General features: G+C 46.5%; 1 protein-coding gene across 4 annotated transcripts in view; it reads right to left on the bottom strand.

The window, feature by feature from the left end:
• Window positions 1-3,408: 3,408 nt before the first annotated feature.
• Window positions 3,409-18,506, bottom strand: part of LOC138511134 (NACHT, LRR and PYD domains-containing protein 3-like) — a 703,807-nt gene continuing 688,709 nt past the window's right edge. For all 4 annotated transcript variants that reach the window (XM_069626620.1, XM_069626622.1, XM_069626619.1 and 1 more), the window contains 2 exons: window positions 17,926-18,100; window positions 3,409-5,659 (listed from right to left, as the gene is read on the bottom strand). In XM_069626620.1, the coding sequence (XP_069482721.1) occupies window positions 17,929-18,100 (172 nt within the window). In that variant the 3' untranslated portion in view covers window positions 3,409-5,659; window positions 17,926-17,928. The remainder of the gene's footprint in view (window positions 5,660-17,925; window positions 18,101-18,506) is intronic.

An 18,506-nucleotide genomic window follows, 5' to 3' on the forward strand; every position in this document is an offset into this window, starting at 1 on the left:
TTTACATAGACCGCGGTAGGAAAAATTGGGTAGATACCACTGCCAGCAGCCACATCTTAAAGAAAGGGGAACAAAATAATGTTTCATGAGAGACAGACAAAAAGGGATAACTATTAACCCTTTCCAGTAGACTATGGAAGATAGTTTGTACTGGGTCTGTGTATTTAAAAAGACTAAATACAGTCAATGGCAACTTTACATGTTCTGGGAGACAGTAGTCAGTCCCAGAAAATGGACTTTGAGTTGGCAAGTCTAAAAAAGACAACCCTGTGTTACTGCACTGAAGGTGCTGTGTGACACAAAGTAAAAAGAGGATGCCTATGGAGTAGGTGAGGCTCCACAGTCTATGAACACAAGAACATGTTAAACACACACAGCAAAACACATGTAAGAGTGGGAAAAAAGGCTCACACTCTTACCAGGTGAAAAAAATAAATCCTAGAAATCCAGCAAAGCTGCTGAGGGACTCAGTAGGTAAGGGAAATTAGCCATTCTGGAGAATTCTCCCTAACACCCACCACCAACATCTCTGTTTTATCCCCATTCAACTTCAGCCAGTTGTGGTTCATCTACTCACCCACAGCGGCCAGGCTCCCCTACAGGCGCTACGACATCTCAGCCTGATCTAGATCTAAACGGATCAGGATCTGAGTGTTGTCGGCATACGAGTAGCACCTGACACCGCAGCAGTGGATAAGATACACAAGGGGCCAGATGTAGATAATATTGAAGATAATCCGGGACATGGCGGAGCCTTGGGGGACACCACATAGAAGTGCAAAAATAGAAGAAAGAAACAGAGGAAGTGAAAGAGTCTGAGTTCTCTCGGCCAGGAAGGAGGAAAACCAGGGGTGAGGAGCGCCTGCTACCTTTTTCGAAATATTTGCAAGGAACTTGGTGTTGGTCACCCTGAGTTACCTGGGGGCAACCATACGTGGACTCCCTGCTCACTGTGCTTAGAGAGGCTCAGCTTCACCTCACTGATGATGCCCAACAAGGCTGAAACACGTGTATGGGGTTGCTGTTGGGGCTCTTGTTCAGAAGGGAATTGCTATAGCATTTCAGTGCTGGGCTGCCCATGTGGGCGGGAAAAAGACTGATATGCAAATGGATATTTCCCATCTGTGAAAGGTACAGTGAGCAAAAAGCGATGGAAGCAAACTCTCATCTCAAAGTGGGAAAAAAAACACAGAACAGGTTATCATGCCATGTTCTTTCTGGAGAGGAGCGCCTGCTAACTTTTTTGAAATATTTGCAAGGAACTTGGGGTTGGTCACCCTGAGTTACCTGTGGGAAACCAGACGTGGACTCCCTGCTCACTGTGCTCAGAGAGGCACAGCTCCACCTCACTGATGAGGCCCAATAAGGCTGAAACACATGTATGGGGTTGCTGTTGGTGCTCTTGTTCAGAAGGGAATTGCCTAGCATTTCGGTGTTGGACTGCATATGTGGGCGGGACAAAGACTGATATGCAAATGGATATTTCCCATCTGTGAAAGGTACAGTGAGAAAAAAACAATGGCAGCAAACTCTCATCTCAAAGTGGGAAAAAACACAGAACAGGTTATCATGCCATGTTCTTTCTGGAGAGGAGCGCCTGCTACCTTTTTTGGAAAACAAGGTGTGAACCTGGCCCGAGATTCTGACTTGGGCCAGGCGGTCATGCAGGATGGGTTGGTCAACAGTGTCAAATGCTGCTGACAGATCTAATAAAATCAGGGCGCCCACCCCTCCTGCATCAACCAGCCTGGTCACATCATCAGGAGCCGAGACCAGGACACTCTCAGTCCCCCGACCCGGCCTAAAACCAGACAGGGCAGCATCATCAGGAACCGAGACCAGGACACTCTCAGGACCCCGACCCGGCCTAAAACCAGACTGGGCAGCATCATCAGGAACCGAGACCAGGACACTCTCAGTCCCCGACCCGGCCTAGAACCAGACTGGGCAGCATCATCAGGAACCGAGACCAGGACACTCTCAGTCCCCAAACCCGGCCTAAAACCAGACTGGGCAGCATCATCAAAAACCGAGACCAGGACACTCTCAGTCCCGCGACCCGGCCTAAAACCAGACAGGGCAGCATCATCAGGAACCGAGACCAGGACACTCTCAGACCCCGACCCGGCCTAGAACCAGAGTGGGCAGCATCATCAGGAACCAAGACCAGGACACTCTCAGTCCCCAAACCCAGCCTACAACCAGACTGGGCAGGATCAAAAAGCTGTGTGGATTCCATATAAGATGACAGCATAGGGGAGACAAGAGACTAAGAGTTTCATAAGAAACGGGAGAAGTGAAATAGGACGGTAGTTAGAGAGCACCCGAGGATCAAGCAAGGGTTTCTTAAGAGAGGGATTATTGTGGCAGCCTTAAATTCAGCGGGAATAGTGCCAGTTTGACAAGAATTATTAACTGTGCCGGTAATCTCAGCGAGTAAATCAGAAGAGATATCTTTCATGATGGCCAGAGGAATAGGGTCAGAGGGAGAGCCAGACTTAATACGGTGGATAACAGAGAGAATGTCTGACACTGTAAACCATGAAAAAGAAGGCCAACCCTCAAGTTCTGTCGGGCTCATAGGAGTGCGTGTTACAGGCACAGTAAGGGTTGGCGTTGTGGCCTTTGCTATGTTGGAACATATTGTTTCAATCTTATTGGTAAAGGATTGAGCCAGAAGGTCACAGAGTTTTGGTGTACAATAAATTGTTCCTTCCGAGAAAACCCTCTCCCACATTCAGTGTACTCATGAGGTTTCTCACCTTTATGGCTTCCCTGGTGGATAGTAAGCTCTCTCTTCGGAGCAAAGTCTTTCACACATTCAGTGCACTCATGGGGTTTCTCACCTGTATGTGTTCTCTGGTGGCTAATAAGATAAGCCTTATGAGTAAACCCTTTCCCACATTCAGTGCACAGATGAGGTTTCTCACATGTATGTGTTCTCTGGTGTTTATTAAGATCTCCCTTCTGAGAAACACCTTTCCCACATTCAGTGCACACATGAGGTTTCTGGTCTGATGTTCCCCTATGACCTCATGTGGGCAATAAGTATTTTCTTGAGATGGCAACATTCTCCAAATTCTGGGCACATGTGAGATTTCTCACCAGTTAATGCTTCATTGGAGGACACTTTCCATTGAATCTTTTATCAAGTTCAGAGCACAGATGAGCTTCCTCATGTGTAGGCCATTTCTAGTGACAAACAAGCTGTTTTCTCTGACTGAAACTTATAAAATATTCAGTGCATGGATACAGTTAGTCATTTGAATTTACTGGGGTTTCAAAAATTATTTAAACAAACTAGCCTTACATTGAGAATGTGTATATAATAACATTCATATGTGTTCCCCGAGGAATAATAGGCAAAGGAAAAAGCCTTGTTTTACTGCACATCAAGCACTGCTGCCATCATTTATTTATGTATTTATTTGTGACACTTATCTGGTTACAGAGGGCAAAAAGGCATACATGATAGCAGCAGCGTATCTGGGTACAAAGACAGTTGAAATGCAGTGGTCATGGTGAGACATTATTTTACATACAGAAATAAGGCTCGGGTATGTAGGGATATATTCATGCATGGTATATTTATGCAAATAACAGCACATGTGTACAGATTCCAAGGGAAGCAAACATTTCGAAATGTAAATGTAGGTGACAGTTTTTTTTCTCAGTATGCAGCCAGCAAAATGGGTGCTTATTTTCAAAAACACTAGGCAAAATGTGCAGTCATGTTAAAATGCAGAGGAGTACATGTGGGGACAAAGTAGGGGTACAGATTAGCAGGGTAATGGGGTTAACCTGAAGGGAGGAAAGAGATGGGAAGTTACATGAAGCAGGTAAAATGCCACATTAGGCTTTACATGAAAAGAAAACAGAATGCAGAAAAGACAGTGACTTCAACGTGCATATCTACAAATTGAGTGCATTTCTATCTGTGTGGAACTGCATTGGGAAATATATATAACCAACTAACTCTTCTACTAATGAAAGCCCAGTAACCAATTAACTGTCCCAATTAACATTGTAATGCAGTTTGTTTAACACAGATTGAAATTCATTCCGTTAGTGTTTTTCCATGGAAGAAGGAAACATGCACAGTAATAATAAAAAAAATAGAAGGGCTGTCTTTGTGCAACTGAAAACTCATTGTCCTTGCAGGAAATGACTTGTTACATGCAAGCCTGTGTAAGGTGATTGAATAATGTGGTCGGCAGTTCTGGAGGTGTCAGAACCACGTCAGGGAAGGCTGTTCTAATTTTGATGGACAGGCAGAGGAAATTTAAGCAGCTGAGCTGGGGGGTTTAGTCGGTTCTTCCTGAGATTTGATTCCTATTGGTGCCTCCCTGGGATGTGAGCTCCATGGATGCAGTTTTGAAGACAGCTTGAAGGCAGTGCAGAGGGGCTGTCGTGCTCCTGGCATCGGAGTGACTAGAATTCCGAAGGCTGTACCCGTGGGCTGTGTGAGGTTCACACAGATAAGCCGTAAGCAAGAGATCCAGGCTCCACAAACTCTTGTCAGTTAGGTTATAACTGAGGAGTACGTGAGAATGACTGGAATGCATTGCATTTACTGGCAGACAGTGTAGTGAGTTAGGTTTGAAAACAAAAGTGTCATATTTTTCTTTCTGCATTTCTGCACTGGGTAGAAAGAGCTGCACACCACATTCAAAATATCTCCCGTTTTGCGATGTGTTTGTTTTCTCTTATCTTTTAGAGGCTCGAAGCTGCATCCACTGTTGGTAAGAGCATGTAATTATAATATCATGTAATGTAACATTATTATTTTTGGTTGTGTAATACATGATGTAAGGCAAATAATAACAACATCTGAAATTACCGAAATAAGACTGGTTGTATTTGTGTGCTTAATTTCATGTGTCTGTTGGTCACTGTTTCAAGGGGAAGGAATAACTGGGAGGTACTGATGTTTACACCACGGTAATAAAAATCTTTACCGCTTTTTCTACCGCCCAAGGTAAAGTTAGCAAACAAGGAAGAATATACAAATGCAAGATAGAAAGTTGTGCGTGAGTGTGGATGGGCTTTTCTCTGCATGCTGAAGAGAAAGCGGTGCCCTCCAAGGCACCTAGGTTATTAATGCAAATAAATCATTAACACAAGATACATGCAATAAGTGTCATTCTGTATAATCTTACTGGGTTCCCAGAAAGTGTACCAGGTCCAAAGGTTGTTTATTGTCAGCCCAAGAGGTGTCATAATTATAAAGAGGGACAGTTTGTATTACTATGGGGCGGTATTATGAAAGACATGCTCACCACTATATCACAAGAATAAGATACCGCTGAAACAAAGAAATACAGCCAAAGTAGGCTAACACCAAATTACCACCAACATAAGAAAGTACTAAACTGTCACCCAACATAGGATAATACTGAATTATCACCAAATGAGGTAAGGCCAATTTGCCGCCAAAATACCACAGTGCTAAAATATCACTGAATCCAGAATTTGCCCCACAGACAAAAACCTCTTACATATACAGTATGAATACAGTTTGGAGTTATCAAGCACTGTTGTCATCCTTATCAAACACTGTTGCCATCATTAGTCTGTAATGCTGGTTTGAAGCTTTGCAGTTCATTAGTCCAGGGAATTTAACAATCACTGTTGTCTCATTTTTTGGGCCATCAATCACCTGTTGAAGTAAAAGGAGAAGCACATTATTAGTGTCAACACATTCACAGTCGCAGGAATCAAATGTTACAGGCAGACTGGTTCTCAGTAATAACGGTGTGCATTAGTTAATTACTCACGTAGTAACTAACAAGACCTTGAATACTAGGGTGCCATCTATTGGGGACATGCACCTTAATAGGTGGGATCGACTTTCAAAACCAGATAAACTCCAAAATACCTCCCCCTTCCCTTAGGATTGACAGAAAGCACACGCTTGTGTCAGAGACTGATACAATCCTATTTTTTTCAAGGAGACAGAGTGTGTCGAAGACGGTTCCATGTCATTTCATTGCAGGATGTTTTTTCGTGGGGTTTTTTACCACAATTTTTTTTCTCAAAAAAAACCCATCAAATTTTTTTATTTTTTGGGGGGGGGTTCCTTTTCAACAGTAGCCCACCTAAATTCTCTACCCTTCAGTTGTCTACTGATAAATATGATAGGATGTTCCCTCCCTTTGTCATCTAACTGGGACAAGACAGCTCCAATTCCGGTGTCGCAGGCATCCGTCTGGACGATAAAGGGTCGGCTGTAGTCAGGTGCACACAACACAGGTGCCCTACACAGACTTTCTTTCAAGCCATCAAAGGCCCTCTGACAGTCTTCAGTCCAATTAACCTTCCTAGGTTGTTTGGGTGAAGTCAGAGCTGTCAGTGGTGCAGCTATGGTTCCATAGTCTTCCATGAAATTTCGATAGTACCCAGTGAGGCCCAAAAAGGCTCTCATCTGGGTTTGAGTAGTGGGGGTTCCCAGTCAATTGGTCGAAAATATTTGGTCGACAGGACAATTGGTCGACACCATTTGGTCGAATGCCAAATGGTCGAATTTTTTTTTACCCTTTTTTTTCTTTTTTTTTTTTTCCCCTACACGAAAACCCACAAAACACATATATAAAAAAAAAAAAAAATTCGACCATTTGGCATTCGACCAAATGGTGTCGACCAAATTGCAGTCGACCAAATTGCAGTCGACCATTTGACTGGACACCAGTAGTGGGAGTCTGTATTTCGGGCCACCCTTTTGCTTCTATCCCACCTATTTTATCAAGTGCCTTCTGTGCCTCCTTCGTGAGTTATAAAATAGAACAGGGAGGTAGACTAGTCCCAAGCCGTGCCTGTCTCAGCTCTCCACATCTCCTGCACCCGAAGAATGTAAGCAATCGCATCTTCATCTTCCCCTGTTGTACACTGCATTACTGACTGTAAATCGGGGGTGTCAGGGAATGTTTCTCTCAGTGCGTCCCATACTCTGACCCTCACAGTGTTAAACGAGGCCCCATCATGGCGGCCATAATCCAGTGTTATTCCCGGGAACCCCGTCTTCGCCCACACTCTATTAGCTTGGTCTCCTACGGCAGAGACCAGCAGGCGTTTGACATCACCAATTGCTAGGGGGACCCCAGCTGTGTTCTTTTCAAATGCATATATCCACTTACTCGCCCCCCCCCTGAAAGTGGGGGCAACGTCTTAAGCAGGTTCGCCTTATCCATTTGGGCCCATGGGACATAATGTGGCCTTCCCGCCCCCTTGTGTATTAACAGCAGTTGTAACTTACTCCTTATTTTTCCCGTAATCACCTTCGTTCTCTTTCTTCCCAGTACTGCCATCCTACCTGCTCTTGTCCGCAGTCTCCATTGCCATTCTTCCTCAAGCACCCTAGGCCATCGGGGTTGGCTCCATTATCAATGACCCTCCCCCTGTTGCCCCCTCTTGTCTTCTCTTACACCTTCTTCTTCTTGCTCTTCTATGTCGCACCAATATTCCTCCTCTCTGTCTGAGGCCGCACTCTCCCCTTCCACACTTACCTGTTCTTTCCCTTGGTCTATTTGTATTATTCTGGTTGGGGAATTATTAATTCGGAATAAAATGTCCCCTTTCTTCCACCCCTCCTCTGTCGAACAACTTGGTGTTCGTGGTTCTTGTGTCTGCTCAGCCCTAGGTGTGGGCGAACAATTCCGTTCAAATAAATCTCTCACTCGAGTCAGTTCTGTCTGCGTCATTGTTAGCCTTGTTTCCAAATCTTGAGTGACCTGCTCTATATCTGTGGCTGGGGTACTCACCTGACTGAATGCCTCTCGCTGGTCATATGGGAGTGGCGCTGAAGCGGTTGACTGGGTTGTGGGGGGTGAAGTGGGCTTAGACACGTACACAGGGTTGCTGTACCCTTCAGGTGGATTTGTCAATATTGGGTATAAACTTGTGACTGCTGCCCCCATCTCTGTCTTTTTGCCCCCCTCCTCATCGTTTTGCTCCTGCCAGGGGAGACGCTCTCTGTCCCTTACCCTTGCATGGGGGTATTTCTTCAAAAAGTCTCCACAGATCTAATATTTCCCTTCTGTTTTGTAGCTGTTTCCCCTTATACTTGACAAATAGGCACGTTGCCACCATATCCAACACCCCCTTGTCAAACGACCCTCCTTCAGGCCATACCTGGGGCCGCCCCTCCCCATTCATCTCTGTCAGCCACTGGTCGTGGTACTTATTAATTTTGTCTGCATACCCTGGTAAGGTCTGGCAATGTCTGAAAGTGATGTTTCTGCCCCCATTGTACCTTTGTAATACCGTCACTGTTCTGTAAGCATGTCTAAGGGTACCGGTTGCCGTAGGCGGGCGGCCTTGAGGGAGCGCCCCCTGGATCTCAGATTTCCACTGTGGCCGGGGGGTGTTTCGTGCCAGAAGGAATGAAAAGAAAGCTATCGCGTCTGGGTCACCAATAAAAGTGAGCGGCCCCCAAAATCACAGGAAAAACCTCCCAAATGAGAGTCAATGATGGACACACCCCAGGAGGGAATGAGACCAAGACCAAGTGCGCTCTGCAAAACAACACAAAACATTCTGTTTTTGTTACATTCTTGCGTCACGGATGACGTGAGGTGTAGGGGATACATGAAGTGAGGGGATTGGACACAGGGGACAGGACATTACTCATTCCATATGACCACTGGTTCATGATTGGTGTTGATCCACGTGGTTCTTGTGTGAGGTGCACGGGTCAGCTGGGCTCTTCGGGGTGGAGCGCAGGGTCAAGCGATGTCTGTGATGTTGCAAATCAACCTAACTGACATTTGCCCTTTTGGCCACACACACACACTGTTCGACATTTATTACTGTTTCTCTATATATGTTTTTGTACCGAGTGTCATAAACTATTCACAATCAAAGAATACTACAGAGGTCCAGGTGCCTTATCTTGGGGGTACATTTCTGGGATACCTCTATCAATTACGCTGTTAGATCTATTAGGGGACAGCTTAATAGTATGTTAGTACATGGGAGAATATACTGCCACCTCGGTTTTCCTAAGAGATAGAGTGGGCTGGGATAGCATTGGGTCAGCTGGCACACAACTGGAACATCAAACAGAGCTCGGGGTAGGGGGCGTTAGACTGTATTTCCCAAAGTGAGGATCAGAATAGTGGAGACAGATTTTTTTTTCCAGGTCTGAGCTCTGGCCCAGTGAAGACAAGTGATACAGTGTTCGAAATGTTACATCTTTACACACTGACATCCGTGAGAATAGGCCCGCTGCAGCACCACAGAGGGGAGGAGGTGGGGGTTTGGCTGACTGGCCGTGTGCGGACCCAGTGAGGGAGAGGTGCAGGCCTGCTAATCAGCGTTTCAATGAGGCCTGCTAAATCCAAAGCAGAGAGGAGTCAAGAATTAAACAAGATGGCTTCCATGGCTGAACAAAATGAAGTCCTTGCTCCTTTGGTGCTGCACCTGCATGTGTTGTCCCAGGGCTGTCCAACACTGTGGCCAGTGGTGCACGGGCAGCCGCGGAACGTGCATATGTGCATGCTTTTACCTGGAATGGAGGGGAGAGGGGTCTAGGAGACCCTTTCTCCCTTACACCTCCAGGGATTCGTTGACCACCTTCCTGGAACAAGTTTTCACCATCGAAAGGCATGCCCAGTAGCTTTGCATGAAGTTCCTGGTGAAAATGAGTGGCTTTTAGCCACCCCTGCAGACGAAGGCAAACACTGGTTCCCATCTGTCGGAATCCCATGTCGGCGATGTCCACTGCCATCGTAGGCATCGTCCGACGCTACCCCCCTCCTGGCAGAGGGCGAGCGCCTCACCCTTCTTGTCATCGGGAAGGAATTCCAGGATCGGGCCCAGTTTGTACCAGAGTTCCTGGTTGTACAGGGACAAGATAGCCAGAGCATTAGCCGCCTGCGCTGTGGATGCCGCTGTGCAGATGATCTTTTTCTCCATGGCATCCAACTTCGTTCCTTCTTGATCAAGAGGGACCGAGGATGCTGAGGCTGGGTTGGCCGAGCGTTTCCTCGCAGCACAGGCACCACTGAGTCTGGTGACAGTTGAGACCTTAGGCACTTGGGTGCAGAGTCTAGCACCCTTTATTTATTTTTATTTATTTGCATTTATAAAGCGCACAGAGCTGCCCTGGGGCATCGTGGCGCTGTTACAGAAGGCTTGAGCTTAACATAGCAAAGCATTAACATAGCATAGGTAGGTTGCAACATTCGGTAGCAGTCGTGCAGTGCCAGGTGTTAGGAGAAGGTTATGTTCCTTTTTGGTGGAGCCGTGCTTGGATTCCTCATGAGGGCTAGGCCATCCTCCCAAATGCCATCCAGAAAGGGCACTGACATGATCATCTTGCTCTTGGAATCCCTACGCTGGTACAGGAAACCCTCCTGTTTGGTTTCCTCGAGCACAAATTGGAACAGCTCGGAAGCCCTGGAGATCATCGACTGGAAAGATCCTACCTCATCAGATGGAGAGGCTCTGTGACGACCGTCCAGGTGCAGTGATTCATCGTCCGCTGCGACAAAGTCGTCATCCTCATCAGTTCCCTGTGGCTGTAGTTGCCGTGTCTATACCAGTGTCCGTATGTACAACCGGTGCCACTGGAGGGGCTGGAATAGGGCATGGCGGATCAGGCATATGTGGTGGCGACTGGTGACGCTTCCTTTTCTTACGCAGAGATTGGAGTGGGGTCTGTGGTACAACAGGCGCCGGTGTTGGAGGCAACCTTTTCTGGGTCTCTGACACTAGGCTGTGTAGGGGCGACAGGATGTCCAGAGATTTGTCCCTCAGCTGGGGATTGAATGGAGCCACTGGTGTAGGGTCTGGGCTATGACACCCTCTCTTGAATGTCAGAGTTTTGGGCCCTGCGCCTCCATTTTCCCTCATGAACGGTATGGACGGACACCGGGTCGTCTTTGTCCGTGCAGTAGATGTCAGTTGGCTGATCGAATGGAACATCAAAGGGCCTCTCGGGGGCCTCCTCGCCCCCCTTTTTTCTGTACCGGGATGGTGACCGGTGCCTCTCCCCCCTCAGGGGTGCCCGCAGCTTTCGCTGCTGCCTCGGCGCCCACGTTGCACCTTAGAGGCAGGGCCACTCTCTGCGCTGTAGCATCAACCTCGCAGAGCCAGTATCTTTCTCTGTAGTGAAGGCCGCAGAAGATGTCAACAAAGTGCTTTGCCGACCTGTCTGCTGCTGGTTGTAGCTTGGTCGGGGTGGAGGACTTCCTTTTTGAGGAGGAACTTGTGTGCAGGCTGCCTGTGTGTGGACGGCAATACCGGTCGCAGTCTATCCGACCTGGGACGCAAACCCAGAGGAATCAGTTTTGCGGTTCTTGGCCTTATCTTGGACCCCCACGGATGGAGCATCCTCAAAGGGCTTCGCCCCGCTCTCGGAGGGAGACCGCTCTGCAGACCGACTGGCCCTGGGTGAGGCATGACCATGCCTGGAGGATGGGTCAGAGTTCTTGCTTGACTTCAGCCATGCCACCAGCCTATGCCTGTCTTTCTTGATTTTACCACAGAAACCTAGGCATATCTGGCACCCATCCTCGTTGTGGTCTGAGTCCAGGCAGTACTGACACTTTATAATTTGTTATTTATAATGAGCTTACCCTGAAGGTTCTAAGCATGGACACGGGGATTAAACCTGTGTTGCTCAGCATAGTCTTGCTTCCAAGGCGAGTGCATTGCCCCAGAGCTATCCTCCCGAGACGCTTCTTATGCTTGTCTTCCACGAAGACGTTCCTTAGCCCGCATCGGGTGCAAGGCGTGAAGAGGCTCCTCCCCTCCTTTTTCTCATCCGTCATGGTCGGAGTAGTAGGCCCAAATCAGCCTTCCAGAAACTTCGATCAACAACGGCCCTTGAAGGGCACGTAACTTCCCTGACAACGGGTCCCTGTTGTCGGTAGACATAGATAGAAGCAACAAGGGTTCTGACCCATGCTGGAGAACAGTTATTAATGCTAACTGATGCATGAATGTAAAGCCAATCACCTGGTCCGAGGGAGGGGCAGGCGTGGGGTGGGTAGAATACAAAGACTGGGAAACTGGAAAGAAACAGGAAAATGAAGACTGGACTCAGGGGGGTGGGGGGGCGTGGGCAAAACCACCACCAGGGCCACGTACCCAGCGGCATAGTGGTATTCTGCACACATCACAGGGAATAGTAATGTAGATATCTAGACCACACAGGTTGGCATTTCAGTGGGTAGTTTTCCTGTCTGAGTCACAGTTTCTCTAAACTTGCTAGAGCAGTCACCCCTCACCTCCCATCTCACCTCCCCCTAGACTCCCTCTGCCCCCTTTCCCCATAACTCAACTGATGGGCCCAGTAAGCACCCAGAGACTGGTCTTTATATATCTATAGCGCCCAAGAGGAGTGGACTATATGAAGTAAACCATTCAAGGAGACCAAAGTTTGCTTAGATTGGCAGTCACCCTCCCTCTGATGGGCTCAGTAAGCACTCAGAGACTGTTCCACCAGCTCAGGTCTATATATATCTATAGTGCCCAAGAGGAGTGGACTATATGAAGTAAACCATTCAAGGAGACCAAAGCTTGCTTAGATTGGCAGTCACCCCCAGCTCTGATGGGCCCAGTAAGCACCCAGAGACTGTTCCTCAGGCTCAGGTCTTCATATATCTTTAGCGCCCAAGAGGAGTGGACTATATGAAGTAAACCATTCAAGGAAACCAAAGCTGCTTGCCAACAGCATTTACTTTGTTTTTATTTAATATAATGTGTCACCACTCTTGCTTTTTATCTAGATTGTTATGTTGCTTGTATACATCTGTTAGGCAAAATATGGGGTAGTACCCTTTGGGTGCACTACAACAACCCTGACCTCCTGGTAATAGGAACCCAACCTTTGGTATAGGTCTGTACTACACAGGTTGGTAGTGTGGTTGAGCAGCCAAGGCTTATCTTAAGAGTGGTCAATGTGAGCTGCAGGGGAGTTACACAGAGATTCACAGAGACAAGTATCCAAATAAACACTTACACTCAAGGTTTCTTGATTAAACAATTATTAATTCATTTAACAGTCCGTTTGAATAAGCCTTCTTCAGAAGGGGCAATATAATAATAACACATAAATACACTCCAAAATACACACTCTTAGTTTCTCTAAATCCGCAAGTACCCATTTGGGATGGCAGACAGACACTTCCTACACCCTCAGGTCACTTAAATATCTAGGACACTGTGGACATTAATATATCACTGGTACATTTAGAGCAATACTGAGATGAGTGTCAAAGAAAAGGGTTATTAGAATAAGACAAGAGATCACACAAATATTCTGAAGTAGGTAAGTACTTTTGAACCCCCCCCCCAATGTAAAGTAAGTTAACCCCTTCCTGGGAGGAAAGGTAAAGCACAATGTCAGAGGGGAGAAGAGTCATTCAAGGAGCCAGGCCAGGCCAATGTCAATTGGGCAAAAGTCTAGGTGAGCTGAAGCACTTCTTGCAGGTAAGTACAAGTTCTTGCACAATGTTTTAGAAGTCTTTGTAAAAAAGGAGAATCAATGTAGGGCCACAAGCTGTCAGGCTTGTGAGCAGTAGAAGATGCAACAACTCTACAGAAGCAACCGGGACCAGTCTCAGCTGAGATCAAGTAAGGCTACACAACAAGAGGTAAGTTCTCTTAGACTGTACAGTACCTTTGGTTAGAAGAAATGGTTCCAGCTGGCTTCTGTTCATGTGCAGCTCTGCAGATCCTGTTGTTACTGGGCCTCAGTCGTGGGGACAAGAGGGAGGACTTATGGGGACTCCTGCATTGCAATGGGATGGTCAGCAACAGCAAAGGGCAAACTTCAGTTCAGCGTCAATTCAATGTTTCAGCTCCTCGCGTCTCAGCAAATAGCACCACTGCGGTTCTCGGCTACCAATTCTGACTTTCTCGCATCTGGGGTCCAGCACTCTGTTGAGGTGGCTCAGGCTTGGTCAGTCCTGTTTCCTGGGAGTCCGGAGGATCCTCCTGCAACTCCGGTCTGACTTAAAAGTGATGCACTCTAAACTGGGGTTCCTCTCCCTGGCACTTCGGTTCCTGTAGTAGCAAGAAAGTACTTTTCTGGGACTTGCGGAATACACTCAAGGAGACCAAATCTTGCTTAGATTGGCGAGGAGTCTCTGCCAGCGCTGAACACAGACCCTGGAGATATTCTCTCCAACAGAATTTACTTATCAGAATAAAATGAACATTTCTGGGACTTGCAGAATACACTCAAGGAGACCAAAGCTTGCTTAGATTGGCGAGGAGTGTTGAAGTCCTCCTCTGGCGCCTGGGTGTCTGGGGTGGACAGGATGTGAAGGAGGTGCATGAAACTCCATGTGCTTAGTCTCCTAGGAGACCTGAATGCACTCTGGCGTGATTGGCCGGCTGGCTGTCCGGCAAGGACAGCCACCCTGCTGTGTGAGTGCCAGTCAGGCTGGAATGAATGGGGGGAAAACTGTTTAAAAGCAGTTCTCTGGGACTTGGAAAGCAGAGTCGACCACTGGAACGAAAGAACCGAAGATGAGCTGAAGGAAGACGACTACTGCAACTCTTGGACGATCGGTGAAGCCCTGCTGCAGGTCCGAATTGCCTGAAACTCCATCAACAGAGAAGCCCTTCAAGGTTAACTTCTTCCCTTGAGTTTGGTGGGAACAACCAACTCGTAAGCCGCCAGGACACTGTCCCCTCCTGGTAGAATTTTCTGCAGAGTGCTGTGGAAAACCAGATAGACCCTGGGAAGGATACCATTTTGTGATATTGAAGGCACTCACACCTTAAACCCACATTTTGCCAAGCTGTGGCCTCTTCCCTGGTCAGTGGAGGAACCTCCCGACGTCCTACCTCTTTTCCCCACGACAGAAGCTCAGGAACAGCGAGATCTGCTCAAACTGCCAGGAAAAACCGACTTAGCTACAGCAAACGTGGTCCGGAGATGTTTTCGGCCACAGCGAAAGTTTGTGAAACTTTCCCGACTTTGAAGGCTTGTCCTTTCCTAAACCAAAATCTTTTCGTCTAACCAAATTCTTCTAAGATCCATGGTAAAGACTTAACCGTTTACTACTAGAACTGTGCTATTCCATACAAAGACTCTGCACCATCGACTTTGGCTCAGGCATATGAACTGAATTGCTGGTTGTAGATAACTAAAACCCTTTGCTCTGCCTATGCAAGTATTTGTGCTGTTGATTCTTATAACCTTGTCTTTTTACTCCTTTTTAAAGTATCTGAAGTGCCATTTTGCTCCCACTTCAGGGGAGCTGAATTTGTTCAGTAACTTATTGGTTGTGTATTTGTACTATATATGATGTTGAGCTGTTCTTGCTAGTGTAATGTTTACCAAATGACTGTGTAAATAAATGTATATTCTTTTACCAAGAAACCTTTAGTCAGTGTTTGTTTGAATCACTGTATTTGTTGGTCCTTTGTGTAACTTGTTCTACTGCTCACTTTACTCTTGAGATAAGTCTGGCTGCTCAGCCATCGCTACCACTTTACTGTGTAGTACAGGCTTGTACCAAGCGTGAAATTGTACTTACACATGTAGTCTTAATTATGTGTAGTGTTCCCAAAGGGTACTGCATATGATACTGCCTAACAACACTCAAGGAGACCAAAGCTTGCTTAGATTGGCGAGGAGTCTCTGCCAGCGCTGAACACAGTCTCTGGAGACATTCTCTCCAACAGCATTTACTTATCAGAATAAAATGTAACATTTCTGGGACTTGCTGAATACAGTCAAGGAGACCAAAGCTTGCTTAGATTGGCGAGGAGTCTCTGCCAGCTCTGAACACAGTCTCTGGAGAGAGTCTTTCCAACAGCATTTACTTATCAGAATAAAATGAACATTTCTGGGACTTGCTGAATACAGTCAAGGAGACCAAAGCTTGCTTAGATTGGCGAGGAGTCTCTGCCAGCTCTGAACACAGTCTCTGGAGAGAGTCTTTCCAACAGCATTTACTTATCAGAATAAAATGAACATTTCTGGGACTTGCTGAATACAGTCAAGGAGACCAAAGCTTGCTTAGAATGGCGAGGAGTCTCTGCCAGCTCTGAACACAGTCTCTGGAGAGAGTCTTTCCAACAGCATTTACTTATCAGAATAAAATGAACATTTCTGGGACTTGCTGAATACAGTCAAGGAGACCAAAGCTTGCTTAGATTGGCGAGGAGTCTCTGCCAGCTCTGAACACAGTCTCTGGAGAGAGTCTTTCCAACAGCATTTACTTATCAGAATAAAATGAACATTTCTGGGACTTGCTGAATACAGTCAAGGAGACCAAAGCTTGCTTAGATTGGCGAGGAGTCTCTGCCAGCTCTGAACACAGTCTCTGGAGAGAGTCTTTCCAACAGCATTTACTTATCAGAATAAAATGAACATTTCTGGGACTTGCTGAATACAGTCAAGGAGACCAAAGCTTGCTTGGATTGGCGAGGAGTCTCTGCCAGCTCTGAACACAGTCTCTGGAGACATTCTCTCCAACAGCATTTACTTATCAGAATAAAATGAACATTTCTGGGACTTGCTGAATACACTCAAGGAGACCAAAGCTTGCTGAGATTGGCGAGGAGTCTCTGCCAGCTCTGAACACAGTCTCTGGAGAGAGTCTTTCCAACAGCATTTACTTATCAGAATAAAATGAACATTTCTGGGACTTGCTGAATACAGTCAAGGAGACCAAAGCTTGCTTAGAATGGCGAGGAGTCTCTGCCAGCTCTGAACACAGTCTCTGGAGAGAGTCTTTCCAACAGCATTTACTTATCAGAATAAAATGAACATTTCTGGGACTTGCTGAATACAGTCAAGGAGACCAAAGCTTGCTTAGAATGGCGAGGAGTCTCTGCCAGCTCTGAACACAGTCTCTGGAGAGAGTCTTTCCAACAGCATTTACTTATCAGAATAAAATGAACATTTCTGGGACTTGCTGAATACAGTCAAGGAGACCAAAGCTTGCTTCGAATGGCGAGGAGTCTCTGCCAGCTCTGAACACAGTCTCTGGAGAGATTCTCTCCAACAGCATTTACTTATCAGAGTAAAATGAACATTTCTGGGACTTGCTGAATACAGTCAAGGAGACCAAAGCTTGCTTAGAATGGCGAGGAGTCTCTGCCAGCTCTGAACACAGTCTCTGGAGAGAGTCTTTCCAACAGCATTTACTTATCAGAATAAAATGAACATTTCTGGGACTTGCTGAATACAGTCAAGGAGACCAAAGCTTGCTTAGATTGGCGAGGAGTCTCTGCCAACTCTGAACACAGTCTCTGGAGAGAGTCTCTCCAACAGCATTTACTTATCAGAATAAAATGAACATTTCTGGGACTTGCTGAATACAGTCAAGGAGACCAAAGCTTGCTTAGAATGGCGAGGAGTCTCTGCCAGCTCTGAACACAGTCTCTGGAGAGAGTCTCTCCAACAGCATTTACTTATCAGAATAAAATGAACATTTCTGGGACTTGCTGAATACAGTCAAGGAGACCAAAGCTTGCTTAGATTGGCGAGGAGTCTCTGCCAGCTCTGAAAACAGTCTCTGGAGAGAGTCTCTCCAACAGCATTTACTTATCAGAATAAAATGAACATTTCTGGGACTACTGCTATATATTGAAACTTGTTTTATAGACATTCACTTGGGGGTCTGCAAACAGCACCCCGTTATTTAGTGCTGCCTAAAGCTTGAACAATATTCACTGTTATGCCTTGTGCAGAAAGCGCTGGATAATCAGCGTTATACATGTGACTGGCATTTGCCAATCAGCAGACAGGCGTTGCCTCTTTCTATTTTTCTTGCCCTCTACTCGCCCTGCTCTGGCTTTGCAAACGCTGGTGTTTGTTGCAGAGGGAGATGCTTAGATTAAGCATTCCTTTAAGGAGTGTGCTTGCTCGTGCATTTAGGACTGGGACCTGTAAATGCCCAAGAAATGATTCGATGTTACCATGAATGACTTAATCCTTCCACATGAGAAGCTACTTACCAATCAATACCAACATATTCTGCAGCCTGAACTCTGTCCTGCTTCGCGCAGCTTCCCACGTGCAGTCTCTGTCCAGTCATTGCCGTCCACGCGGAGGTCTTGGAGAGATGGCTTTTGGTTGAGAACCGAGACAAGATCTTCACAGCAGGCATCCGTGAGAGAGCAGCTATGCAGGCTGCAGAAGAAAGAGGTAAAGAGATAAAGCAGAGCTGATCCTCCCTCGCCCCCCGGAGCTCAGTCACATTTTACAATGTTAATTCCTCACTGTAATGACACAGTAACAAACTGTCTTTAATAGAAACAAATTCATTATTTATTTTCCATACTGCAAATTGTTTGGAAAGGCAGCATATTTGAAACATTAAGAATCTTCGGCACCCCCACTCTTCTCGTCCAACCGCAACCCAAACATATTTAGTTTTGGTAAAGGGTCTTGTAGAGCCCAGAGTCGTGCAGAGACAGCTTCAAGGCCCTAACCAACACACCTACCTGCATTGATAAGCAAGTGGGATAACCTTCTGTGGGAAGAGAAAGGTCTTACCCGCTATCCTAAAGTGTAGCAGGGAGTTAATAAGCCTCCT

This window comes from Ambystoma mexicanum, chromosome 6p (genome assembly GCF_040938575.1).
Source record: "Ambystoma mexicanum isolate Mex_15411 chromosome 6p, UKY_AmexF1_1, whole genome shotgun sequence".
Taxonomy (NCBI): domain Eukaryota; kingdom Metazoa; phylum Chordata; class Amphibia; order Caudata; family Ambystomatidae; genus Ambystoma; species Ambystoma mexicanum.